Source organism: Lycium ferocissimum, chromosome 11 (assembly GCF_029784015.1).
Source record: "Lycium ferocissimum isolate CSIRO_LF1 chromosome 11, AGI_CSIRO_Lferr_CH_V1, whole genome shotgun sequence".
NCBI lineage: Eukaryota > Viridiplantae > Streptophyta > Magnoliopsida > Solanales > Solanaceae > Lycium > Lycium ferocissimum.
In genome coordinates, this window is record NC_081352.1 from 26,254,717 (window position 1) to 26,282,337 (window position 27,621).

At 37.4% G+C, this 27,621-nt stretch overlaps 1 protein-coding gene across 2 annotated transcripts; it reads left to right on the forward strand.

Annotated features, from left to right (window-relative positions):
- The first annotated feature begins 8,793 nt into the window (after positions 1 to 8,793).
- LOC132036152 (26S proteasome non-ATPase regulatory subunit 4 homolog) lies at positions 8,794 to 25,945 on the forward strand. 2 transcript variants are annotated; one of them, XM_059426407.1, is made up of 11 exons: positions 8,794 to 8,912; positions 9,047 to 9,160; positions 18,241 to 18,346; positions 20,324 to 20,438; positions 20,525 to 20,734; positions 20,819 to 21,128; positions 23,194 to 23,317; positions 24,175 to 24,278; positions 24,407 to 24,475; positions 25,435 to 25,504; positions 25,593 to 25,945. In XM_059426407.1, exons 1-10 carry the CDS (start codon positions 8,901 to 8,903, stop codon positions 25,474 to 25,476), a joined length of 1,206 nt encoding a protein of 401 aa, XP_059282390.1. In that variant the 5' UTR covers positions 8,794 to 8,900; the 3' UTR covers positions 25,477 to 25,504; positions 25,593 to 25,945. The 2 variants fall into 2 exon arrangements, with proteins under 2 accessions (XP_059282390.1, XP_059282391.1); XM_059426408.1 differs by having other exon boundaries at positions 25,438 to 25,504.
- The last annotated feature ends 1,676 nt before the right edge of the window (positions 25,946 to 27,621 follow it).

Below are 27,621 nucleotides of genomic sequence, written 5' to 3' on the forward strand. Positions count from 1 at the left end.
AACCTCATATTTGTGGTCTTGGTCTTTAATTTCTGCCCTTCGCATTACAACCCTGAGCATTCACGCAGAGATCATGAGATTTTGGGTTCGAACCCCCGCTCAAGCATAAATTAAAAAAAAATTGCAAGGCAAGGTTTGGGTAGCATGTATGCCGGACCTGGCATACACTTGTTAAGGAATTACTAAAGTTATACCGGACCCGGCATACTCACGCCTTATGGGCAGACTTGGCATAAGTATACCGGATCCGGCATAACTTTGGTAATTCTTTCACAAGTTTATGCCGGGTCCGGCATACTTATGGGCAAACTTTTAATAGGCAAACTTTTAGTTAAGCCTTAACTAAAAGTTTTTTCCTAGTTATACCTTATGGAGCAGACTTTAGTTAAGGTACAACTAAAAGTATGCCCCATAAGGCATAACTTTTTCTTAAGACATAGACTTTGTCTTATAAGGCAAATTAAAGCATAAGTATGCCGGATCCGGCATAACTTTGGTAATTCCTTAACAAATGTATGACTGTGGGGTTATAGCTAAATTTAAACTCTGCCTTGCGATTTTTTTTTTTAATTTTTGACTGAGTGGGGGTTCGAACCTGGAACCCATTGATTTTAGCCGAAGGGCAAAATTTAAAGATTTCAAATATGAGGGGCAAAATTTAAAGACCACCCCAAAAGAAGGGCAATTCGCAAGCTATTCTTTTGGGGGCAATTTGCAGGATTGTTCATCGCTGCGGGTGGTCTTTAATTTCTATCCCTCAAAATGGTGGTCTTTAAATTTTTTATCGTTAAGGCAGAATTTGCATGGTCAAATTTGTAAAAACTCTGCCTGCCTTGAGGCCTTGCGAAATTTTTTTGTTTTTTCTTTTTATTGAGCTGAAGTTCGAACCACAATTTTAATGTGTTAGGCGAATGGAAAAACTTAAAGACCACCAATTTGAAGGTCAAAAATTAAAGACCACCCCAAATGACGGACAATCCGCTCAAAAAGAAGTTTTTTTTGGAGCCCACTCGCTTGGACAATTCGCAGGAATCTCCTTATTTCGGGGGGGTCTTTAATTTTTTCTCTTCAACTAAAAAAGTGCCCGAAAATGTCATGACATTGTGAGTTCGAACCCAAGCAGAATTAAAAAAATAAAGTTTATAAGATAAGATTTCATAGCAAATTATGCCTTTTTATGATAAAGTTATGTCTTAAGGCATAACATCTTAGTATCCCAGCAGAGTAAAAAAAAAAAAAATAGGAAGGCAAGGTTTCATAGCAAACTATGCATATTCGAGGTAAAGTTATGCTTTAAGATATATGTTCTATATAGAAGCTGTGTCTGAAGGCATGATTTCTATAGAAGTATGCCTTAATGTATAACTTTACCCCGAATAGGCATAGTTTTTATAAAATTACTGTCTTGCAATTTTTATTATTATTATTTTTTTTTTTACTTTGCTGGGGTTCGAACCAGAAACTATGATTTCATGGACGCACGAACACTGGCACTTTTGGCCACAAATTTTCATTAAATGAAAATTAGGGGTAACAGTTAAAGACCACCGATTTGAGGGACAAAAATTAAAGACCAGCCCATGTGAAGGGCAATCCGCATAATTTTTTGCACTCGCTTAGCTGATTTTGGGACTCGTATTTTAGGGGTCATTTGCACTTTTGTCTCTATTTTGTGTTGGTCCTTAATTTTTGGCCCCCGAGGCAAATAACTTTTTTGCGGGATATAAGTCTACATTTTAACATCATAATATTACATAAGTTATGTCTCGTTCCCTTAAAAAGTTTATACCGGCTAGACATAAGTTCGATTTGGAAGGGCATAAATTAAAGACCTGCCAATTGGAAGGGCAAACCGTGCAATCTCTTTGTACTTCAGCCGTGGCTTAAGTTCATGAATTTTTGTATGTGAAAATGTCCAAAATATGCTGGAACTATTTGAAATAGGTCAACTTTATCCTCCGTTACCTTTTTGTTTAAAAAAGCCCTTGTTCTCAGTCAATTAGCATAAAAATGCCCTCGAACTAGTCAAGTAGCTCAAGATTACATTTCCTAGTAACGTGTCACGACCCAACCCCGTAGGCCGTGACTAGTGCCCGAGCTGGGCACTCATACGTACCTATCAGCCATAGTCGTTCTACTAATAGCATAAGCACAGGCGAAAGTAAGTCGTCGCCCCAAAGCTAACATATATATAAACATAGTTACATATATATACATAACGGACGTAGCCGTAAGGCTATCAAAACATAAGAACATAAAGCATACAAACCCAACTGTACAGAACTCGCCCACAACCCACACGTATATGTCTACAGACCTCTAAGAGTCATAACAGAACCATATGACGGGACAGGGCCCCGCCGTACCCATGAACAACATATACAAATAACAGAAAGATCTGTACCCAAAAGTGTAGGCTCCGGATCAAGGGAGCTCTCCAAATAGCAGAATGGATGCCCTAGGCTGATGAATCACCAGAACGTCTACCTGTACCTGCGCGGCATGAAACGCAGCCCCCAAAGAAAGGGGGTCAGTACGGAATATGTACTGAGCATGTAAAGCATGAAATAAAGTAAACAGAGTTATGACCGAACTGGGGTTTACAGAACAAGTATGGTAATAAAAAAAAAATCAGAAGACAGAAAAATCGAAAGACTCGCCTCTGAATCATATATCCTGTATGTCAGCGTCATATTATAATATCATCATATGTGCATATCGTACCCGGCCCTCTAATGAGGGACTCGGTAAATGAAATCATATACTCATCGTACATAGCCATCGTGTAATCATATACATACACATACATCGTACCCGGCCCTCTAGTGAGGGACTCGGTGAACAGAATCAACATATCATACCATGTCCTCATATTATCATGTCATCAGATTATCATACCATTAGATTATCAAATCATCAAATTATAATATCATCAGATTATCAGATTATTATCATAATGTCACATCACATACCCTATGCGGCCCATAATAGGACCCGGCGGACAACGTGGTCGCCCTCCCGCTGGCGCCACAACTCATCATACTTCGGAAGTTTTATATCTCCCGCATCTCCGTCGCACATCATCACATCATATCATATAACCACGGTACCGGCCACAGGGGGCTCGGCGTACGGACACATCATAATACCGTAATATCGTAAACTCATCATACTTCGGTAACATATCATATCATATTAGGCGCTCATCATACTTCGGAAGCTCATCATACTTCGGATTGTGCGCACGATAATAGCCGGCCCGGGACTCGGCGGAGGAAGCAAAAATAGTGTGCACGAGCAGAATCGTAGGATCTATATGCATCTCAAAATACGTATATCCATATGCCATGTAAAATCATACGCAATGCAAACATTTACAAAAACTTAATAAATTAATCAAAGCAATTCATTACTTACAAATTACTATAATAGTCCAGTCGCGTTTCTTCCGAATGCCACTCGGGCACATATCAAACCGAACCTTAAGGATCATAACTTCATATTGGAATCATATACATAGTAATTCTCATTTCAAACTCGTTACATAAATAGGTAATCATATTCGGGGATCAAGATAACAAACATGCTAAGTTCTTTACAAAAATGTTAAAACTGTACAAGAAAAGTCTCGAGGGCCCACGGACGAGCGTCAAACCCGCCCGAGCCCACTTATGAAAGTTGGGGGATATTATGTCTTATGGAATCACCTATGAAGGTTTCGGGGCGATCCGAGCTCGTCTACGAAAGTTACGGGAGTTCGTAGTTACGAAACCCCTTTACGAACACAATTCTTTTTAGAACATTTAAACTCATTCATATCAAAACATAAGAACTTTGGATTGTCCACATTAGGAGAATTAACTTTAAGAAGCGAAGAAGAAACGCATATAAGCTCGGATCTTAAGAGTGGAGTTCCCCGAGGTTCGTATGATATTCACCTTACGTCTAAGACATGCCAAAGAAAGAAAGAGGAAGCCTTACATACCTTGGCCGCTCCTTAAGCTAATCCAAACTCAGGCCTCGGCTCTCCAAAGTCTACACGACGTCGACAAATATCAACCATTAGCCACAAGTATTTAGAAATTCAATCCCAAACTATTTCTTAATTCTACAGAAAATTAGGCAGCACCTCCCCTGTAAATACAACAACCCCGAGATTTCCACTCGGCCAATTCTTCAACAACAATACCAACAACTATGTTAATAACATTGCCAATCAATTCAAACGCATTATATCGCTAAAAATTCTTCTCCACATATTTCGACAACATGTCAATTATTTTCAATCCAAGTTCATATATTCAAAACCCATCTAAACAACATTCAAGAATACTTTAAGCAACTCGCACAATAATTCCAACTCTCCAACAAAAGCATTACTCTACCCGCAACTTCTGCAACCCAACAACACCACATAAACCACACTTTAACAACATTATTCTTACAACTTCAAGAAACTATAATAAGGTCACATTGAGCTTCAAATCAGCCCACACGGTTTCTAACTTCACTTGGATTATTAACCTTCATTTTACGTCATAGAATTCATGACGACGACAACCAAAATACTAAGTGACACTAGTACATTTCTTGCATACCAAACAGCCCCTACACGGCCCAACATCAACATATATTATCTCATGAGTTTCATGCATTCTCTACACATTACAACAACACACAAACATGTTAAATTCAATTAACTCACCACCCCCACACAACACACACACCACCACAGCCAACCCACACACACACACGACGCCACACTTTCACATCCATTTTTTTCATGATTTTCATTCATATTTGCATGCTACAACACTCATAAACTACGCATAACATATAAAAGAGAGATTAAAGCATACCTTCTTCACTTGGTTCTTCCACTTAGCTAGGGCTTGTTTGAACTAATTCTTGTTCTTGCTACTTCAACAACCCCTCCATGTTGTTAAGCACCTTCTAAAGAGTAGATTTGCTAGAGAAAGTTATTTTTTTTTATCACTTTTTCCTTGTCTTGCTCTCCCTCTCTCTTGGCCGAATGGAGCTTGTTGTTTCTCCAAGCTTCTTGATTTTTCTACCAAGTTTTGGAAGTGAGCAAAAAGATGACCAAGTCATCTTTTTAATCCCATATTTTGGCCATCCATGTGGCCATGGCCCACATAAGGTGGCCGGCCACATGGCCTTTATTTTCTCCTTCTTTTTTTTTCTTTTTCTTTTTCCATGTAATAATACACCTTCCAAACATAGAATACTTTCTAAAAATGGAAGTTGACCCCAATTGTTTCCTTAACATTTCCATACCAATAAAATTATACACCACCTAAGCCTTTAAAACATACAAAAGTCTCTACTTCATATCTCGAAATGATCTTGTCCTTAACTTATCAAAGTTGACTCGGATTATCCCGACGTACAAAGTACGGGATATAACATAACGGTTGCTCTAAAATAAGGGAAAAAGTGTCAATTTCGCCCTTAAATTATTTGATAGGAGTTTTTTTTGCATCTGTTGAGGTCGATAATTTTGCCAAGAAAAAGAAAGCAAAATCAAGCATAAGGTTGTTTATCGGTTGATTCAGTTCAGATTTATGTGTTATCGGTTCGATTTTTCAGTTATTGATTTGTAAACATGCTAAACATATAGAGAAAAGGACATATGTGGCCACTCGGCCACAAATAATCCCATCCTCTAGCCCAATTTTTTCCAAACCCAAAATGTAGCAATTAAATAAATCTCATCCACTAGCCAAAACTTAAATAAGACAATTTTCAAATAAAAACCCAAACACAAAAATGTTTGAGGCGATTTTTATATATAATATGTGTCATTTGTGTATAAAATATGTATCAGTACCTATCTGTAATGTATAGAAACTGTATAAAATATGAATCACTAAGGTATGTATCATTTTTGTATATAATACGTATCATTTGTGTATATAATGTGTATCAAAGACAAGGTGCAAATCGCCCCGTATAGAATAGAAAATTGTATCATTTATGTATATAATATGTATTATTTTTGTATAGAAAGTGTATATATAATTCCGGCATGTGTATATAAATCGTATCGGTCTTGTATAGAAAGTGTATTATACGTATAAAAAATGTATTATAGAAACCGTATCATTATGGTATATAATATGTATCACTATTGTATATGTAAAAAAAAAAAATATCATATCATTATTGTGTAATATATGTATAATAAATGTATAATTAACGTATAATTTATGTATAATAATTGTATGATTAATTCCAGCATATGTATATAAACTATATCATTAATTCCAACATATGTATACATGCTGTAGCAGCCCTTTAGTGGCGATGTTTTTGTGGCGACTGAGTCTTTTTTTTTTAAGCGCCTGGGCTGTTGGGCCGGCCAGCCTTGGCATTATTTTGGGCCGGCCGGCCATTTTTTGGCATTAATTTGGGCCGACCGAATTCCTGGCATTTTTTTGCGCGGAGTGCCCTTCTTTTGGGGTGGTCTTTAAATTTTGCCCCTCATATTTGTGGTCTTTAAATTATGCCTCGTATTCTTCTGGTCTTTAATTTTTGCCCTTCGCATTGCAACTTTGAGCTTTCGCGCGGGTTCCGAGTTCGAACCCCCCGCTCGGCAAAAATTAAAAAAAAAAAATTGCAAGACAAGGTTTGAGTCGCGTGTATCTGGGACCGTATACTTTTTTGTTAAGGAATTACAAATTTTATGCCGACCGATACCATGCCTTATGGGCGGATTTGTCATAAGTATGCCGGTCCGCATAACTTTGATAATTCCTTCACAAAGTTATGCCGGTGGGGAGCATACTTTTAATGGGCAAACTTTTATCTTTTACCGCATAATCCTTTGTGAAGGAATTATCAAAGTTATGTCGGACTGGCAAGATACTTACGCCAAGTCTCGCCCATATAGCGCATAAGTATGCGGTCCCAGATAACTTTGATAATTCCTTCACAAAGTTATGCCTTGGGGGCATACTTTTAACGGGCAAACTTTTATGCCTAATCCGCATAATCCTTGTGAAGGAATTATCAAAGTTATGCCGACCTGGCATAAAGCAAAGTCCGCCCATAAGGCATAAGTATGCGGTCCGCATAACTTTGATAATTCCTTCACAAAGTTATGCTTGGTGGCATACTTTTAATGGGCAAACTTTTATGCCGGACGGATAACTTTGTGAAAGAATTATCAAAGTTATGCGGACCTCATACTTATGCCAAGTCCGCCTGCATTGGCATAAGTATGCCGTCCGCATAACTTTGGTAATTCCTTAACAAAAGTATGCGGTCCGGATAGCGAAATTTAAACTTGCCTTGCGAATTTTTTTTTTTTAAAATTTTGACTGCGCGTGGGTTCGAACCTGGAACCTATGGGTGTTAAAGCCGAAGGGCAAATTTTAAAGATTTCAAATATGAGGGGCAAAATTTAAAGACCACCCCAAAAGAAGGGCAATTCTGCGAATTGCCCAATTCCTGGTGGGATTAAGCCCAAACAGGGATTAAATGTGGGATTAGTTTGACTGAGTGGACACTTTAAGTGTCCTTTTTCCAAACATATAACCAAACCAATAACATATTCGCTGTCAGTTAATAAATCGATTAGTGGTTCGTAATGATTCGGTTATTGGATTAGCCGATAAGATAATGTCTCCAAGGGGTCATCAACCAACCTGCTCTTCTAGATATTTTTTCTTTCCCTTCTTGCGCAAGAAATACCTAATGCAAAACAACAACCTTTTAGCATCAACCTGGGCAAAGCTCCATCTTTGATTTTTACTTTAGTTTAATTGAGTTGTATCAGGAAATATAGTGCTACTAAATGAATGGTACATATCAATATAATCATTCATCGAATAGAAAATCTCAGGTTAATTATGAATCATAAGTTTATTTAATTATAACAAATTTTAATGCATTATATTCTGAGACTAATGGAACTTAAGAAAGGGAAATATAAAATTAGTATTAGGGTTTCTAATTTTAAAGGCACCTTATCTAATCAGGAATAAATAGATAAATTTAACATGATCTTATTGAGTTATCAATTTAATCTTTAAGTAAACTCAAAAAACCAATAACCAAACTGGTATACCAATATTAAAAAATTCATTTGAAAACCACTAAATCGATAATACAATATTGATAAAATCACTAACATTTATTGGATTTATCGATTAAATTGAAATTCGCACACCCTAATCAACAAAAAGAAAAAGCAAAACTCAGGGTCGTTTCGTTCATGGGATAAAATGAGATAACCCAGTATTAAGTTTGAGATTAAATTTATAATTTATTTGGTTGAAGGTATAAATTTATCTTAGTTCTGAATATTTCATTTTATCCCATCAAATTTGGTGTATTTTATCCCTCCTTCCCGGTAGGAAAAAATTATCTAAAAATCATAATTTCAAAAAATATAATCCCGAGATAGTTTATCCCCAAAATTACTACTCATACCAGGAAGTGATTATAATTTGCACTAATTTTAAATTGTAGCTACTTCATCCGTCCCATATTAGTTGAACACAATATTATAAATATCTATCTCAAAATACTTATTCATAAAATCAAGACAGAATTAATTAAATTTTTCCTACTTCACCCTTAATATTAATTGTTTTCCAAAATTATCACTATTGATTATAGTACAATTAATTGGAGAGAGATAAGGTAATGGAATAAAAATACAATTTTATTTATCACTTTTTAAAGGGTGTCTGAAAGGAAAAGCGGAAAAGTATTATGCGAGTGAAGGAGTGCTGATTAAATAGAAACAATTAAAAGTGGCTATATATCATGTTATTTCCACCTTGAAAAGTGAAAAACTGTATTATAGCTGATAGAAATCACTTATTCACTAAATAAACCCCATTTTCCACAAAAATTCTTTTGATCGGTTAACAATGGTACTTGAGGTTAGTAACTTGGCGTTTCTGTTAGTATAGATTCATTTCATCTGTAAATTTTGGTCTTGCAAATTAGGGTTTTTTACTTTCTCTATCACAAGCTTATTAAGTGCTATTTTTTTTATAATAATTATTTCTTTCAGGCTACGATGATATGTATTGATAATTCTGAGTGGATGCGTAATGGTGATTACCCACGTAATCGATTTGAAGCTCAATCTGATGCTTTTAGTTTCATTTGTGGTGCTAAAACTCAGGTATTCAACTTTTACATAGCTTATTGGCGTTGTTTTGATCGTAATAAACTGTGTATTAGTGTTGTCGACGGCGAAAAGTGAACCTAAAAGAAGTGCAAGTATAGTGTAGGGTTTTTAATGAAAGAAAGGGCAAATGTAGAAAATATAAAATGTACTCCCTCTGTCCCAATTTATGTGGCGCAGTTGAAATTTCGAGATTCAAACTTCTAAACTTTGACTGTGAATTTGGACATAGAAGCTTTTAATTTTATTTTTTTAAATGACAAGAGAACCGCAACCGCTACCCTTCGGGCGCGCACAAGGTAAACTCCGTTCCTGTGCACTTGCCCGCAAACCACATAGGAGAAATAACCTGCACTAGGCAAGCCCCGTGCGACGAGCTCGACCCAGAAAGTAAATCCCCTGCTGCCGTAACTAGGGGTTTCGAACCTGAGACCTCCATTTATGGAAGTCCCATGCTCAACCAACTGAGCCTACCCTTGCTGGTTAGAAGCTTTAAGTTTTTCGAAATAATTTTTTTTTTTATGACAAGAGAACCCGCAACTGCTACCCTTCGGGTGCCCACAGGGTAAACCAAATAGGAGAGATAACCCGCACAAGACAAGCCCCGTGCGACGAGCTCGACCCAGAAGGCAAATCCCCTGCTGTCGTAGGCAGGGGGTTTCGAACCTGAGACCTCCATTATAGAAGCTCCGATAATTGACAACTTAAAATATTAAAAGGCATATAAAGAAATTCCGGTCAAAGAAAAATTTAGTTGACTCTCGAAATTCAAACTGTGCCACATAAATTGGAACGGAGGGAGTATATATGTAATTCAAGAACAATAACTAGAAACAACAACAACAAGAAGCCCCGATAATCCCACACGTGTGGTCCGAGAGGTAGAGAGTGTACGCGGAGACGAACCCCCACCTTGAAAGGTAGGGCGTCGTTTCCGAAAGACCCTTAGCTCGAGAGAGGAAAAGAGAGGAAAACAAGACAAAAGGTCAGATAGGGCCAAGCATATCGAAAACAATATGAAAACAAGGAATAACAAAAGCGAGAAAGTCATGGTAGAATAGTCCGGAAAGAAAGGAGCATTAACTACTATAGATAAATAAGATAATCAAAGTGCAACGACTAACAAATATAAGAAAGCAATCAAATGCGAAATCAAATGGCAATAAACAAATGAGCAAAACCGCAACTACTATGGTGAAAGGATAAGCCACCTAGCCTTCTATCTTAATCCGAGTCCTCCACAACCTCCTATCTAAGGTCATGTCCTCGGTGGTGAATGAAACCGTGCCATATCCCGTCTAATCACCTCTCCCCAATACTTCTCTCGGCCTCCCTTACCTTTCCCGAAACCGTCCATAGCCAACCTCTCATACCTCCGCACCGGAGCATCTGTGTCTCTCTTCACATGCCCAAACCATCTCACCGCGCTTCCCGCATCTTGTCTTCCACCGATGTCACTCCCACCTTGTCTCGGATATCTTCATTCCTAATTCTATCCTTCCTAGTGTGCACACACATCCACCGCAAAGATTCGCATTTCCGCGACTTTCATCTTCCGAACGTGACATCTCTTGACTGGCCAACACTTCGCTCCGTACAATAAAGTCGGTCTAACCACGACTTTGTAGAACTTGCCTTTAAGTTTTGGTGGCACTTTCTTATCACACAGCACTCTGGAGGCGAGCCTCCGTTTCATCCACCCTGCACCAATACGATGTGAAACATCGTCGTCGATATCCCCATCTCCCTGTATAAAAGACCCAACATACTTGAAACTTCCTTTCTTTTGAATGGCCTGGGTACCCAGCCTCACTTCCTCGTCAGCCTCACGCGGTACGCCACTGAACCTGCACTCCAAGTATTCTGTCTTGGTCCTACTCAATTTAAATCCTTTAGACTCCAACGTCTGTCTCCAGCCCTCCAGCTTGTCGTTAACTCCGTTGCGAGTCTCGTCAATCAGGACTATGTCATCCGCGAACAACATACACCAAGGCACCTCACCTTGTATTTGTCGCGTCAATTTATCCATCACCAAGGCGAATAGAAACGGGCTAAGAGCTGATCCCTGATGCAACCCCATCAGAACAGGAAAGTGCTCCGAGTCTCTTCCTACCGTCCTTACCCTGGTCTTAGCTCCATCATACATGTCCTTTGTCGCTCTAATGTACACCACATGTACACCTTTAGCCTCCAAGCATCTCCATAGGACTTCTCTTGGCACTTTGTCGTAGGCCTTTTCTAGGTCGATGAATACCATGTGCAAGTCCCTCTTCCGCTCCCTATACTGCTCCACCAATCTCCTTACAATATAAATGGCTTCCGTAGTCGAGCGGCCCGGCATGAATCCAAACTGGTTCTCTGAAATAGACACACCTCTCCTCGCCCTCATTTCCACCACCCTTTCCCACACTTTCATAGTGTGACTTAGCGTACTGATACCTCTATAGTTATTGTCAGTACTTTTGAATGTCTCCCTTGTTCTTGTACACGGGAATCATTGTACTCCACCTCCATTCTTCCTCAAGATCTTCGCTGTCTTGAAAATGATATTAAACAACCCAGTCAGCTACTCCAAGAACAATAACTAGAAATATAAACAAAAATATTGGCAGCATTTTGACCATAACAAACTGTGTATCAGTGTTATCAAAGTCGAAAAGTGAATGAAGGACCAAGTATAGCTTAGGGTTTACTGAAAGAAAGGGCAAATGTGATGAAAATCAAGAAGCTATATTGGGCTTTTGTTATTTTGGGCGTCAAGAACAAGCTCTTGTGAACCCAAGAATTGGTATGTGGACTTGTCTTCAAATTCAAGAAGCCCAAGGATGATTTCAAGCCCAAGAAGTCAAGTTAAAATTATTTCCTTCTTAAATTAGGAATAGTTGTTTTCCTTTTTCTAGTAGGTTTTACTTTCCCCTTGGGCTTTTTCATCAAAATCAGGAACATCAACCTTCACATCATCTCTTTTCTCCCTTATATGATTCCTCCTTCTTCTTGGATGATCAAATTCATCATCTTGTCGTCTCCTAGTAAAATCAGAATTATCGCTAGAGTCATCTTTATCAACATCATTAAAGGGATTAATATCAGACCCTTCGTCATCATCCTTAGGAATCCTTCGCCGTTCTTGCCTTTGGTAACGTCGAAGTTGTGTAATTGTTGTATAGTCCTTCTCAGCTCTTCCATCTCCATGTCACGATCCGCTGCTCATTCGTCATCTTCTTGAAACCAACGTCCTCTTCTTGCTTGCATATTATTAGCCATGGTACTCCTCCTCAACTGAGCTTTGATACCAAATTGATGTGATTCTTTGAGTTAACAAAGAACCAATCGACCAGGATCTTATTCTTGAAGCGGTTTGATGGGCAGATTCAAGAAACGGATGTATCTCAAGTTGTAGGCGTCAGATTAATAAAGAAGAGCCATTGTATATTGCAGTAGCTATAGGAGACTCACAAGAGGAGGAGAAAGAGTTAGATGCACGAGCCAAAAAGCTACTTACTAAGTTTGATGATGTGATCTCTGAGGATGTCCCATTAGAACTTCCACCTATGCGTGATATTCAACATCAAATTGACCTTGTACCTGGGGCTTCTTTGCCAAACAAAGCTGCTTATAGGATGAATCCTACACAACAAGCTGAACTCCAAAGGCAAGTTAAGGAGTTACTAGAGAGGGGCTTAATAAGAGAGAGTCTTAGCCCTTGTGCTGTACCCACTTTGCTTGTTCCTAAGAAAAATGGCACCTGGAGGATGTGTGTTGATAGTCGGGCAATCAACAAAATCACCATCAAGTATCGCTTTCTAATCCCTAGGTTAGACGATCTGTTTGATCAATTGCCTGGTGCTAAAATCTTTTCCAAGATTGATTTGAAGAGTGGATATCACCAGATTCGTATGAGAGAAGGTGATGAATGGAAGACTGCCTTCAAGACTACCTAAGGCTTGTACGAATGGTTGGTAATGCCTTTTGGTTTGTCTAATGCTCCGAGCACATTCATGAGACTTATGACTCATGTGTTTAGACCATTCATGGGGAAGTTTGTTGTTGTTTACTTTGATGATATCTTAGTTTTTAGCAAGGAGGAAGTCGAACATGAGAAACATTTGGAGAAGGTTTTTGAAACCTTAAGAAGGGAGAAGTTGTATGCACAACTCAAGAAGTGCATCTTTTATGCTGATAGCGTTTGCTTCCTTGGTTACATAGTAACTAGTGCTGGTATTCAAGCTGATCCAAGCAAGATAGAGGCAATCTTAAGTTGGCCAACTCCTAGGTCAATTTCAGACATAAGAAGCTTTCATGGAATGGTGTCCTTCTATAGACGGTTTATTAAAGATTTCAGCACATTGGTTGCTCCTATAACTGAGTGTTTGAAGGGAGGCATATTCAAGTGGAATGAAGCTGCCCAAAAGAGTTTTGAATTGATCAAGAATAAGATGACACAAGCTCCTATCCTTCAGTTACCAAACTTTAATGATCTATTTGAAGTAGAATGTGATGCTTCAGGTGTTGGCATTGGAGGAGTCCTTAGTCAAGAAGGTAAACCCATTGCATACTTTAGTGAGAAGTTGGGTGGACCTAAGCTGAGGTATTCCACCTATGAGAAAGAGTTTTATGCTATTATTCGAGTTTTGCAACATTGGAGTCATTACTTGCTGCCCAGAGAGTTTGTTCTATATTCTGATCATGAGGCACTAAAATATCTTAATCATCAACAAAAACTCAATGCGAGGCATGCAAAATGGGTAGAGTTCCTTCAGAATTTTCAATTTGTGATCAAGCACAAGGCTGGAAAACTAAATCAAGTTGCTGATGCTCTTAGTAGAAGACCATGTGTGCTTTCCATCATGCAAACTAATGTATTCGGATTCGACCACATTAAGGAACTTTATGAGGCTGATCCAGACTTTGGAGTCATTTGGACGAGATGCTTGGAAGGTCCACAAAGAATGTTCTTGATAAGAGATGGCTTTCTTTACTATGGCAAGCAACTTTGCATACCACAAGGCTCTTTAAGAGAGTCCATTGTTAGAGAAGCACATGAGGGTGGATTAGCTGGTCACTTTGGCCATTCTAAGACATCAAAGATGATTCAAGAAAACTTCTATTGGCCCAAGTTGAATCGAGATGTTTTGAGGTTGATTGAACGTTGTGAAACTTGTAAAAGGGCAAAGATGCATGGTAGCAATAAGGGGTTATACGAACCTTTGCCAATTCCTACAACACCTTGGGAACATATCAGCATGGATTTCGTGCTTGGATTACCAAGAACTCAAGAAGGTAAGGATTCTATCTTTGTCGTGGTAGATAGGTTCTCTAAGATGGCCCACTTTATCTCATGCAAAAAGACAAGTGATGCAACACATGTGGCTGTTTTGTTCTTTAACCATATTGTCAAGTTGCATGGTATTCCTAGAAGCATTGTTTCAGATTGTGACACTAAGTTTCTGAGTCACTTTTGGCGTACTTTATGGGCTAAGCTTGGTACAGAGTTGAAGTATAGTTCGTCTTATCACCCTCAGACGGATGGACAAACAGAGGTAGTCAATCGGAGTTTGGGTTCCCTATTAAGAAGTCTGGTTAAGAAGAACATAAGAGAGTGGGAGTCGTTGCTGCCACAGGCTGAATTTGCTTTCAACAAGTCCGTGAATCGAACAACCGGAAAGAGTCCTTTTGAAGTGGTATATGGTAAGAATCCTCTTGGTCCCTTAGAATTATCTCCTCTCATTCAAAATCATTCTTTTAGTGGAGATGCTGATGAGAGAGTTAAAGAGTTGAAGAAAATTCATGAGAAAGTTTTACAAGAGATTGAGAGGTAAACAAAAACATACAAAACACAAGCTGATAAGAAGAGAAAGAAATAACTCTTTAAAGTGGGAGACTTAGTGTGGGTATACTTGAGGAAGGAAAGGTTTCCTAAACAAAAGTATCCAAAGTTGCAAGCAAGAGTTGATGGTCCCTTTCGTGTTGTTCAAAAGTTGGGTAATAATGCTTATAGAGTGGAGCTACCAGAAGAGTATGGGGTATCCCCGATATTTAATGTAGCTGATCTTGCGCCATTTATTGAGCCTTTAGACTCGAGGACGAGTCTTTCTCAACCAGGGGAGAATGATGAAAATCAAGAAGCTATATTGGGCTTTTGTTATTTAGGGCGTCAAGAACAAGCTCTTGTGAACCCAAGAATTGGTATGTGGACTTGTCTTCAAATTCAAGAAGCCCAAGGATGATTTCAAGCCCAAGAAGCCAAGTTAAAATTATTTCCTTCTTAAATTAGGAATAGTTGTTTTCCTTTTTCTAGTAGGTTTTACTTTCCCCTTTCCTTGTAGAATAAGGATTTTACTTTCCTTGTTTTTAGCTATTTCCTTTCTAGAGTAGAATAGGGATTTGTAGTCATCAAAGAAGAGACCCTAGGCCTATATAAAGGGTTCTTATTCTTTGTTAAACAGGATTCACGTTTTTGAGCTTAAACCCTAGTTTGCAATAGAGTTATTTTCTCTATTTGGTGTTCTTTATCCTTGTTTTTGGTTCCAAGCAAGGTGGTGATAGTCTTTACCTTGTTTTCGATTGCGTGTGGTGTTTTTTTATCACGTTAATTGATTTCAAGTGGTGACTTAGGAACTTTATTTGTTCTTGATCATTCAAGAATGCGTTTCTTGATTAAAATTCGTTCTAGTTCATACCCAGAACCTTAATTTTCTTTCCATCGTTCCGGCCTTAATACTTACTTGATTTAAACGATTCAATAGTTATTTTTATAGTTCAAATCGTCATTTTTCACATAGTTTTTGAATCACTTTAATCCGACGCCTACAACTTGAGATACATCCGTTTCTTGAATCTGCCCATCAAACCGCTTCAAGAATAAGATCCTGGTCGATTGGTTCTTTGTTAACTCAAAGAATCACATTAAAATGTAAGAAATTATAAGAATATATGTAATTCAAGAACAATAACTAGAAATATAAACAGCAATATCGGCAGCGTTTTGGTCTTAACAAACTGGGTATCAGTGTTATCAAATGCGAAAAGTGAACCTATAAAAAGGACAAAGTATAGCGTAGAGTTTAATGAAAGAAAGGGAAAATGTAGGAAATATAAAGAGTATACATGTAATTCAAGAATAATAACTCTTCATGAGGGAGCCCATGGGTAATGACAAATGCCGATCCAAAGATTTGGAGTTTATGGATTCCTACAACGATCTCGAGTTAATATACAACCATAACTATGTAACAAACAACAACATACCCAGTGTAATCCCACAGGTGGGGTTTGGGGAGGGTAGGATGTATGCAGACCGTACCCCTACCCTTTGCGGGGTAGAGATGCTGTCTCGGATAGATCCTCGGCTCAAAAGAAATGTATCCGAAGCAAGATTGTAAGAAAAATAGGGCAGCAAAGTAGCAAGATACAAAGCAAATGCAGCAATAGATAGTAGTAATATCTGAGCTCACAATCAATTTTTATAGATATTTAGTGAATTTTTTTTTTAGACTGGCAGCATGTGTGTGTGTATATATATATATATATATAAAAAAAAAATTTGCACCATAACAGTGCAAGCAATACTTACAAAACCTAACCAAGCTTAGTACTGCTTCACAAGGAGCCTATCATATCAACTAGTGATTCAGTCTCCTCTTCATAGTTTTCTTTACACCAAAAGTGAAAAAAGAAAAAAAGAAGAAAAAAAAAAAAAAAGTGAAACAAAATAATACAATTCATCTTGATTTTCTGCACAGAATTGCATTTGTCTTCAAACACTCTACAATTCCTCTCCTATTAAATTCTCCACCAAGTACAAGCTGGGACAAGTTTCCACCACTTCTTTTGTCTTACTGCTCCACCATTTTTTTTTGAGAATGGTAACAATTAATCTATATATCCACAGGTATAACTACATCCAAATGTGTAGTCCCCCTTCAAAAGTATTACAGCTTACATTGCCTTCCTATTTGCACTAAATTACAACCAGTCAATAGCTGTTAAAATATCTACTGTTTGATCTAACATTTCCTGTTTACACCAAAAATAGTAAATAGCTAAACAATTCATCTTCATTTCTGCATGCTGCTCTGCTTATCTTCAAAACATCTTTGATTTCTCTCCTTCCAAACTGTCCACCATATGCTTGCTGGGACAATCTTCCATCTCTCCTCCTCCTTTGCTGCAATACCATCTCTGTTCCAAAACTTCATTACTTCTTTTATATTTCCTGATTTCACCCAGTTGATTTTTTTTCATTTTGAGAAAGAACTGCCACAACTGGTCTGTACTGCTTCACCATTATAGTTCCAACACTTCAATTTTTAGTGAATTTTTAACACACAGAAGGTTTGAGCAAAAACTATTGGGTTCCGGTGAACTCATAGGTTACCCTCTGCCTCTGGAATAGCTACTGGGTAATGAGACACATGTCAAAGCTCTTTGCTGCCTGCACATAAGCTCAACATTTTTTGCACCTAGCTTCAGGGCTTAATTGCTCCTCAAATGAGATTTTGATGACACTTAAAATGTATATAGTCGAAGGTTTTCTAAAAATATATAATGTATGCGAATTTCATTGAGTAGTGGGTGCAGTGGTACTCCACAGTCCACACCTACATTATGAACAATAACTAGAAATATAAACAACCATTAATTTGGGAAAATGAACTGACAAAAATACTACTAACTGAAATAGTTATTGTTTAGTGTCATCCTCTTCGAGAGGGAGCTCATGGGTAATGAGACAACCGCTATAGTGCTTTGTTGCCTTGTACTTAAGCTCAACATGTTTTGCACCTAGCTTCAGGCTTAAGTGCGCCTCAAATGAGATTTTGACAACACTGTCGTGTATATAGTCGAAGATTTTTCAAAGATGTATACTTATACTAAGTTTGCAAATTATTGCTGAGTAGTGGGTGCAGTGGTACTCCGAAACCAACTGGTTATGAGTTTTCCTCTTTTAGGATTCCCTGAATAGCTGACTCAATGGCATTATAATGTATTTCAGTAATTTCTTAACTTTTAGTAAGCACTAAGCACCAACTCTATACTCAACTGTTCCATTTTGTGATTTTGTTTATCTGTTGCAGTCAAATCCTGAGAATACAGTTGGAGCATTGACCATGGCTGGCAAAGGAGTTCATGTATTAGTCACTCCGACCAGCGACCTAGGGAAAATGTTAGCTTGCATGCATGGTAAGCTTCTCCTCATGGCTATATTTTCGTATTAGTAATTCATTACTCTGTAGACGCCGTTACAATCACTTCTATAGGTTTTGCAGCTAGCTATTTTGACATTAGATTTAATGGATGCTAGGTTTACTAGAACATTTTGAGATTTTGATGCCGAAACAAGTATGGAAGATTAGTTATTGGTTTAGAAATATGACTATATGCTGTTCTAGTACCACTTGTGGAGGATCTTGACAAAGGTATTTCCAAAATTTTCTAGATAGGACTCTAGATTTGTTGGTGTTCACTTGCATGCGCCCAAAGACACTTGTTTCTTCCTGCCCAGGCTCTCCCTTCTTTACCAGTTGTGTAATTACATTTTTGTCCTCCGATGGAAGATTTACATAAGAGGGTTGCCAAATATCCCCAATATCACCACTTCATTTTGTGATGAAACCTGCTTATACCCTTCATAAATTTTAAAAAAAATTCTCAAAAGTTTGCTTGCCCTTCCTAGAGTCCAAACGTATGGGCATTACCATAGAGAAGGACGACTATCTAAATGAAAAAAAAAGATATAATTCTTTTGTAATATTGCGCTCTTTCTCGATTCAATTTTATATGTTGCTTTTCTTTTCTAGGCTAGTCCAAAAAAAAAAAAAAAAAAAGACACCTTTCTATATTTGAGAATTGTTTAACTTTAAGCTTCCAATTTTACCCTTAATGACATGCTTTTATAGACATAGAAATGTCATGGCATATTTAACACCACAAGTTCCAAGGATACTAATGTCATGGCATATTTAACACCACAAGTTCCAAGGATACTTTTTGGTATTTCTTCGACTCCGTGCCCAGTTAAATGCCGCCTTATAAAATGAAATGGAATTAGATATTTAGATGTAAATTTTCTTACCTTTTAAATCAAAGAATTTGAAATCAAATGATTTCTCAAAGAATGAAATTGAAGACAAATTAAGGAGAAAAATGATTGACTCTCATGGGATAATAAAAGTGCCCTTCCCTTAATAGCATATGTGTGTCACATGATGCGTGGGTTAGGCATACGTCATGGGGTCGAATGTTGTAGAAGACAACTTGGTATTTAAGTGGAGAAGGGTAAAGGGGCTAGCCCTTTATCCATTTCATACCGTGCGCCACTGCCCTTGGGAATTTCTCGTTTATCAAAAGAGAAAGTGCCTTTTGCTAATAAGATGTAATAAAAGATAACCTGTTCCTACACTTCGTCTGATAGCATTTTCAGCCCTTTATTTGGCAAAGGCAGAGGAGGAAGCTTTTAAATGCCAGTCGAATGAAAGGAAAAAAACTAAGTGAGAAGGATGAGGTTCATAGCATTTTCAGTCCTTTATTTGGCAGAGGCAGAGGAGGAAGCTTTTGAATGCCCAGTCGAACGAAAGAAAAGAAATGAAACGAAGTGAGAAGGATGAGGCTCTTAGGATGAAACGAGGGGTGTAGGATAAAGACCTGCAGGTATGTGATATCAGTAAAAACATATTAGTACATCAAATCGGGAGAGGGAAAGAGCGGCGATGAGTAAGGGCCCAAATTTGGAACCGAAAGGACGTGTAATGCCGAAGGATTGGGCAAAAAATTGAAGATTTCTCTCTGAACTTCTGCATAGAAAGTCAGTAAAGTCCTCAATTTGGCTTTCCTCAATTTTTAGCTACTCATTTTTACGTTGTATTATGTATTTGCAATCACAATAAACTGTCCATCGCCTCCCTATTTAATTTATTCATTATGTATTTGCAATCACAATAAACTGTCCATTGCCTCCCTATTTAATTTATTCAACTGAAGATGGCTGTGGAAATATAAATCTCAAAGCCAGTGTATACTTGACTATAATGTTTATGTATGATACTCACATCCTTGTCATCTTCAGATGTTTTGTTAACTATATATATTGTCTAATAAGCTCCTTTAAATAGTTCTATTTCAATTTCTCATGTGACTGGCCTTTTTTCTTACCTTTTTCAGGATTAAATATCGGTGGTGAGATGAATTTGGCTGCTGGACTCCAGGTGGCACAGTTGGCTCTGAAGCATCGGCAAAACAAAAAGCAACAGCAGAGGATCATTCTTTTTGCTGGCAGGTGATGGCTTTTTCCTGTGTAGTCTTTGCTGCCACAACTGTTGATTTTTTTTTTTCTTTCTATATTGACGTTTACTATTTGTTCAGCCCTGTTAAACAAGACAAGAAGGTTTTGGAAATGATTGGAAGAAAGTTGAAGAAGAATAGCGTAGCTCTTGATGTTGTTAATTTTGGTGAAGAAGATGAGGAGAAGGCTGAGAAGCTTGAGGCATTAGTTGCTGCAGTTAACAACAGTGATAGCAGTCACATCTTTCATATTCCTCCCGGTCCTACTGCTCTTGCTGATGTGCTAATAAGGTAGCTAGTGATATTTTACTGTCTTTTACTTTTAACTTCAGATAACCTTCATAACATATCATGTTGTTCATCTGAAATTGGCAGTACTCCTATCTGCACCGGAGATGGTGAGGGTGGAAGTGGATTTGCTGCAGCAGCAGCTGCAGCTGCTGCTGGTGCAGGGCCTGGCTATGATTTTGGTGTTGATCCTAACTTGGATCCTGAGCTTGCTCTGGCACTTCGAGTTTCAATGGAGGAGGAAAGGGCTAGACAAGAAGCTGCAGCAAAGAAGGCTGCAGAAGAAGCTGCAAAACAAGAAAAAGGAGAAATGCAATCAACTTCCCAGGATGTTACAATGACTGAGAATGTCAGTGCCAGAACGTCTGAAACTGAAAACAAGGCGGCTGATCTAATGGTTGGTATCTCGCTATTTTAGAAATTTCTGAGGACCTTTTGAGTTATTAGAATAATTGGAGAAGAAAAGAAGAAACTGGTATTCTTTCGAATGTTAATTTTTTGATTTGATTTGAGTCTCTATCAGGGATTTTACACACGACCAAGTATGACGGCAAGACCAAGCCTTATTTAAACTAAGTATTAAGTCAAAAATTATACTTTCATGCCTAAGAACTTCAGATGCAAACACATCAATGAGATGAAGTATCCCCGAAATATTGAATGCAGTGTGTCCTTAAGAGCGCAAATTTTTTATTTTTTTTGGGGGGGGGGGGGAGGGGGTTACTTTTTCAGCACCAGGAGATGGACAGCTAAATAAAAGAAAAAATCCATGTAGGAAAGAGAATGGATCGAAAGCTCAGTGGAATTAAAAACTGAATGGCATTCATGTTAAGATAGAAAAATTAACCGCGAGCAGCAGCCTCCCTCTGTTATCAGCAGTAATGGTTTCCCCAATTACAAGGGGAAGTGGTGGAGGATCAATATTATTTCTCAAAAATTAGCAGCTATTCTTGTGTGCCCTACTCCATTTCTCAAAATTAGCAGCTCTTCTTCAATTTCTCACATCCCTAGAGCAAACAATGTCAGAAGCTCTCTTCAAATGCAAAGCTTATGGCATGCTCCAACAGCTTCATCTTCTCAGAGTATGCACTTTCCTGGAGCTTAAGGATAGCTCTGGTGGAAAATAGTACACATTTAACATTCAGTGAGCAACATACAAACTTCCATGGTGGTATTTCATCTGCTTCAAGAAATCAATCTAATGCTTTTATCCATCCTTCAATTATTCATATGATGATGAGAGATTTTCCAGAATCTGCCTCAAGCTATCAATTTAACGCTGTTATCCAACCTTCAAGTGGTCCAGTGAGATATATGGGAGCAAATGGAGTTAGGGGACACAAGAAGAGCTTTAATTTTTTTTATTTTTTTTTTAGAAATATGATCCTCCGCCACTTCCCCTTGTAATTGGAGAAACCATTGCTGCTGATAACAGAGAGAGGCTGCTGCCCACGGTTAGTTTTTCTATCATAACATGAATGTTGTTCAGTTTCTTACTTCCACTGAGCTTTCAATCCATTCTCTTCCCTACATGGATTTTTCTTTTATTTAGCTATCATCTCTTGGTGCTGAAAAAGTCCTGTCCGAACCCTCGCCCCCCCCCCCCCCCCACCACCACCCCCCCTCTTAAAATATCTGCGCTCTTAAGGAAACAATGCATTCAATATTTCGGGGATACTTCATCTCGTTGACGTGATTGTATCTGAAGTTCTTAGGCATGAAAGTATAAATATTGACTTATACTTAGCTGACATGCTGTTAGTACACCTTTTGTTAGTTCCACATTGTCCTGGTGCCTATTAATTGCCCGGATTTGAGAGGGTTGCATGTATATTTGTTGTTTCTCTTTTTTTGGGTGGGCCGGGGGGAGGGGGGGAGTTGTGGAAGAAGGATGTTACTTGTTAGCCAAAAGGGAAACATGGTCAGATTCATATGGTGGACCTCAACTTCTCTGGGATTGAGACTTAATAGTAGTACTTACTTGAATCCCTTATTTTCTTGAGTGTAAAGAAAATAGATGTTGAGTTTAAAGCAATACCAAAAGTTAGCTCATGAGGTGAGCATTTCCCAAGGCGGTAGTATAAAGAGACAATAACCCATATCCTTAATCCACTGTGGTTCTCTTGACATTTCTCCTCCACACGCCTAGGCTGGGCATTTGGAGCATGGACAATATAAGATGGGGGGCCAACATTGGGTAAACTAAGTATAGAGATGGGTCTTCTTCTGAAACCATGTGAAGAAAGATGGACCTTGGGACTAACTCCACCCCAAAAGTTAGCTCAGGAGGTGTTGGATTGCCCTCTTATAACATTTTATTTTATCTACTCATACCTAGCAGAGAAACTTGTAGAGATTGAACTTTTCAAGAAAATGAGTTCAGCTTGAAGATTTTGTAATGCCTGGCCTTTTGTTACTCTACAATGAAACTAACTCCTGAACAATAAATTGATCCCTCACAGGATGATGAGAATGCCCTGTTACAACAAGCACTTGCAATGTCGATGGATGATTCTTCCTCCAACATTGCTACAAAAGACGTGGACATGTCAGAAGCAGCTTCTGCAGATCAAGACTTGGCACTAGGTTGGTTACTATATTTGCAGGCCAAGTTCTATTGTTGGCTTATATCATTAGGCCATAGAAATATTTTTCTAAATTTTAGCAAGTCCACCTAATTGCAGTAGTTCATTTACATTATTTCAAGCTCTTCTTGTCTTTTCAATTGATTTCTAGTAGCAGGTGAATTTTACCAACTACCATATATATATATATATATATTGTATAATATGTGCCTGTCTCAAACTTGATTAGGTGCTTGTTCTTTGATAGGATTGTTTTCATGTAATGCGTCTAATGTATTTTGGAGAAGATGTGGTGGAATTTTGAAGAATGAAAGGATATATGGGTATCTTTTTTTTTTTTTTTTTTTTTAATTTAAATGAAGTCTATGGGAAGTATCTTTATCTTGTTGAGTATCATTTTTTTCCTTTCACGTTCTGTTGTTTCTGGTTTTGTTTGGTCATTACAAGTATGGATATAAACTCCATGGGTGGTTGTCTCCCCTCTCCAACGCCCACCCCCCACCCAAACCAAAACCACACAACACAGACACACCGGAAAAAAGGAGGTTCCGGTAATTACCCTCTCATTTTTTTTAAATAGTTTGCACTTTTGCATAATGTCGTTAAAATAAGAAGATTACGAGTCTTCTTTCAACCATCCTTTGCCTTCCTTTATATCATCCAAAGTATTCTTTAAATGACAAAAGGTGTACAAGACACTGTTATTACCTCTTAGATGACATTGGTTAGTCCTATCAAAATTTTAATTGCTACAAAAGACTGCAACTGTGCCGAATCCTTTTTACTACGTCAGCCATTGATGCAAATGTGCTAAGTTATGTTTTTTCTGATATGTCCTGTTGCTTCGTGTGCTTGCAGCTCTTCAAATGTCTGTGCAGGACAATGCAAAAGATGATTTAAACCAGCCAGATGTGACTAAATTGTTGGCAGACCAATCATTCGTGTCATCAATTCTTGCTTCAGTAAGTTTTCTATGCTGAGTAAAAGATGACACTCCCATTAGTATTATGACAAAGTAATTGCTTATCCAATGGATATCACATTTCATATCTCCTTTGGTTTTCATTTCATGGTTTTTTCGCTTACCCAGCTTCCAGGTGTTGATCCAAATGATCCTTCAGTTAAAGATTTACTTGCTTCTATGCAAGGCCAGTCTGAGGTGAGTTAATTTGGTTGATAAGATTATATTAAAAAGCATGCTGGTAAAGTTTTGGTTTAGTGCCACATCTATTTCTAATTTATGCGTCTTTTACATGTTCGACGGTCTTTCTGTTTGTAGATTTCTAATACTGTATCTGCTTTGTTTAGTGATGACGATAAGTTAAATATTAGCTCTTTCAGATGTCAAAACAGACAGACTCCTTGAATTTCAGAAATATAGTCTAGAACTTGAAAGTTAATCTAAGAAATGTGGCACCATAGACAGCTGGGCACACCTACTGTTTTGTGTGTTAAACTAGCAGCTAGTGTGTATTTTAAAGGCAATTCAAGGGTCTTTTTTGTGCAGATTAATTTGCTGAAAGTGATGATGTATAGCTGTCTTTTGGGTCAGGGGAACACCTTTTGTTTTCCTAGATACTTTGAGCATTTCAATTTTTACACCTTGCCAATGATCTAAAAAAGAAGAAGAGAATCTAAGAAAACTTTTAGACTAAGCTGAGCTCATTCTTGAAGCAATGAAATTTTGTGCAAGATCCTTAGGGCCAAATCTTTCTGAAAGAAATAGAAGGCAAGAAAGAGAGGTGATCAATGAGGTGGAAGGCAACAAAAGGAATATGAAGCTTGTGTTCTTCTTAGATTTCAGCTATCTAAATTAACATAAGAAAAAGCTGGGAAAAGGAAATAGAATTATTGAAAAGCTCATAATTCCCTAGCATTTGAATCATGTTATACTGATTTTTGTACCGCATTTCCTTCTTTCTCCCCCATTCCTTAATCCAGTAGGCACTTAGCGTCTTGTATTGACACACACTTTAAATAGTATGGACATGATTGGGTGGGTCAACTTTGATCGGAATCTCATGTTTTCTTTGGATTTGTGTGGACTGACTAAGCCACAATATTGAATATTTTAGTTTTTATTAGTATTTCGTCTCATTTCTGTCTATTTCATCACAGCAGAAGGATGAAGACAAGGAACAAAAAGAGGACAAGAAGTGATGATGCCTAAATCTAGTATACACCACAGGTACGATGTTCTAAGCAGTGTTTTCCTATTGTGGCTTTGAATTTTCTCTTAATTGTGCTCATATGGATGTGACTAACTTCCTTTGTAGGCTAAGAAGTTGAGATTGTAATCAACAAATGATGCAGATTGATGAAATTGTTTCTGGGAGTTGGGCTTAAAGAATTTTTTTGTGGAAAAGAATTTAAACCACATGTTACTCTTGTCCCATGCTTCTCAATTTGAAGTATAGTTTACTGAGAAAATGCCAATCGTCCCACTTGTGATTACTATTTTCTCTATTGAAATGCAAGAAACATGGTGCCTAATTGTCATTGCAAAACTTAGTTTTGAGTTTGGCTCGGTTTTGATGTCATACTTTTGTTGGTTTGCCGGAGTTGTACCTATAGATGATGTTTCGATTATCGTACTACTTAGTTTTAGTTACTATTTCCTTTTCAGGCAGCTGTTTCTTTTTCCCGAACCACTTTCATTTGCTTGCCTCGAGCCGAGGGTCTATCGGAAACATCTCTACCTCATTTGTTAAGGTCTCACGACATTCTACTGCATCACGTGGGACTACATCACAGATGTTGTTATTACTTCCTCCATCCCAAAAGATTGTCTTAGTTTGACTTGACACGGAGTTTAAGAAATAAATAAATTTTTTTGAAATGTGTGGTCCAAAACAAGCCTTAGATATTTGTGTGGATATAAATCATTTCATAAAGTTAAATTGTTTCTAAATATAGAAGTGTGTCAATCTTTTTAGACAAACTAATAAGAAAAGTAAGAAGTTTTTTGGGACGGAGGAAGTATAACCCAGTCAAACTGGCTTCTAAGAACCTTTTGGTATATTTATGTGTTTAGCAAACACCCAATGGGCTTATAAGCCAAGTAAAAAGTCATAAGTTTGTCACCGCTAACTAATGACTTTTTAGCTTATATTATAAACACGTCTAGTTTAACTAAATTTTTACTATTTTATCTTTAATATTTTGCTCAAAATAAAATCCTTCCTCTCTATCCCATATTGCTGTTTCTCTTTTTCTTTACAAAGGTATTTTAAATTTATAATATTTTATAATACATTGAAGGGTACTTTAGTTATTGTACAAACAGAACAAGTTATCTCTTTTTTTTATCAAATGCGTCAACTGTTTAATTTATCAATTTCAAGGCTTTGCCAAACACACCACTATTAGGTATAAAATCAGTTTTAACACTTAAAAATACTTATCAATATTTAACACCTACTTAGCTAGTTTTAACATTTTAAGTTTAAATAACAGTGAAAAAAAGGATAAACGGAGCAGACAAAAAAGAATTGCTAAGCAGGGAGAGTTGCGTAAAAAGTTTTCGAGGTAAGGTTTTTGTCCTTTTCTTTGAAGAGGTAATGTTTCACCACCTCGACTAATAGCCTGGTTGGCCAAATTTTAAAATCAGCTTATTCTGAGAAGTGTTTTTTAAAAAAGTACTTTTGGTGAAAATATGCTTTTCTAATTGGGATTCTTTATGATTAATTAAGATGTCATTGAGCCACTTTTCGATTTACATGTTGCGTAGTTGATATATATATATGAATTGATGCATGATGAAAAAAATCTACCTCATTGCCTATTTGCGGTTGAATTGATTAATAATTAAGTAATTGCCTTATTAGGCACAAGTTTGTTCTTTCTTTTTTTCCATAGAGAAGTTTAGGTGGCTAAGAAAATTTCATAAATGACTACATTTTAAGGGTTAAAAATCTGGCATAGCAACATTTTTATTTACAGCTCGTAGCTACTTTTTTGTTTGCTGTATTCATTTTTTTTCACTGTATTCAATTTTTGTTTTCGCTATATTCATGACTAAAATAATTTTTTTCCCACTGTATTCATGAAATAATTATCTGTATTCATAAATTGGCTTATTTTATTCATGAATACAACAAATAAAAAACTGAATACATATACACCAATAATTACACAAATACATCGTATTTTCCGATATGTATACAACAGATACAGGCAAAAAATACTGTATACAACATAGATACACCAAAAAATTAACAAATATCAGCAAAAAACATTGTATACACGGTAAATATACAACAAATACAGCGAAAAATTAATGAATACAATGAATTATATGCTAAA